This window comes from Hyla sarda, chromosome 3, assembly GCF_029499605.1.
Source record: "Hyla sarda isolate aHylSar1 chromosome 3, aHylSar1.hap1, whole genome shotgun sequence".
Classification (NCBI taxonomy): Eukaryota; Metazoa; Chordata; class Amphibia; order Anura; family Hylidae; genus Hyla; species Hyla sarda.
In genome coordinates this window covers 8122459-8123984 of record NC_079191.1, presented here as the reverse complement: position 1 = coordinate 8123984, position 1526 = coordinate 8122459, and the positions used below count along the sequence as shown (strand labels likewise).

The 1526-nt window shown below is 38.5% G+C and overlaps 1 protein-coding gene across 1 annotated transcript; it reads left to right on the top strand.

The window, feature by feature from the left end:
- Nucleotides 1-391: 391 nt before the first annotated feature.
- LOC130360478 (olfactory receptor 1019-like) lies at nucleotides 392-1315 on the top strand. Its single transcript, XM_056562969.1, has one exon. The coding sequence runs from the start codon at nucleotides 392-394 to the stop codon at nucleotides 1313-1315; it is 924 nt and encodes a 307-aa protein (XP_056418944.1).
- Nucleotides 1316-1526: the final 211 nt, after the last annotated feature.

Here is a 1526-nt window from a genome sequence, read left to right as displayed (position 1 = left end):
CTACCTTACAACCCCTGACAGGCGCCATTGTCGCCCAATAATAACCATGTTATTTATTTCATCTGGTTTTAACATTATTGCCAATCAGTGTATATGCCCTTACACTGGAATAGTTGCTCTACTTTTTATTTATGAATACAAATTCACCATCATCTGAATTGTTAATTTTTTTTTTTAAATAAAGTAAAATATAGACATTTTTCAGCCATGTGAGATAAAGTGGTAAGACAATACATTATGGTGGACTTTTCGACTTAGAGATCTTTAGTCTGAGCCAACCGGAGATGACCTTTCAGTGCATTTTTTTACTATATATAGTATCTTATTTCTTAAATTCCCTGTGGTGCAATGACATTTTTTTGTTGTATATTACACTGTAATAACTCAAACAATGAAGCCGAAGAACCAAACCCTCATCACAGAGCTGATCCTCGTTGGCTTTACCATGAATCCTAAAATAAATGCTGTGCTATTTGTCTTATTTTTTATCATCTACATAATAACATTTACCGGGAACAGTCTCATAATACTCCTCATCATTACCAATGCCCAGTTGCACAAACCCATGTACTTTTTCCTTTGCGTGCTGTCCGTTCTTGACTTGTGTTATTCGACAACGGCTTTGCCAAAATTATTGGCCGATCTCTTCTCTACGGAACGGATCATCTCCGTCTTTTCTTGTGCCACTCAGATCTACGTCATCCTTCTGGTGGAAGGGGTTGAGTGTCAGCTTCTTGCCCTAATGTCTTATGACCGATATGTGGCCATATGCCGACCCCTCCATTACCCGGTCCTCATGCGTTGGGGTAATTGTTATAAGCTTTTGGCGCTAGTTTTCATCTTAAGCTTTATTCTTTGCACTGTTCCATCACTTATGTCTCCAATCACTATCTGCTCTAACCGTATTAACCATTTCATGTGTGAGATGTTGGCTGTCCTGAAGTTATCATGTGATAGCATCTCTTCCAGTGAATTTCAGATATTTTCCATCAGTTTTGTCACTCTTCTCCTTCCTCTGATGTTGATCTTATTGTCTTACGCTTCTATCATATCCTCTGTACTGAAGATTCGCTCTGCGGGAAGGTCTAAGGCTTTTTCCACCTGTACGTCCCATTTGGCGGTGGTGGCTTTGTATTTTGGGACGGCAATGCTGATGTACTTTGGCCCCTCATCCATGTACTCTACAGATCAGGAGAAATATAGCTCAATATTTTATGTTATTGTGTCTCCGATGTTGAACCCTCTCATCTACAGTCTCAATAACAGGGAAGTTAAAGAATCATTAAAGAAGGTTCTAGCAAAATCACATCAGTAAATAACAAAACACATTAAAAGGGTACTCCACTGGAAAAAAAAATATCAACTGGTGCCAAAAAGTTAAACAGATTTGTAAAATACTTCTATTAAAAAATCTTACTCCTAGTACTTTTCAGCTGCTGTATGCTCCATAGGAAGTTCTTTTCTTTTTGAATTTTCTTTCCAGTCTGACCACAGTGCTCTCTGCTTACACCTCTGTCCATGGCAGT

Coding starts and splice junctions, on each gene's coding strand:
- LOC130360478 (XM_056562969.1), top strand. CDS start 392: ATGAAGCCGAAGAACCAAACCCTCATCACAGAGCTGATCCTCGTTGGC.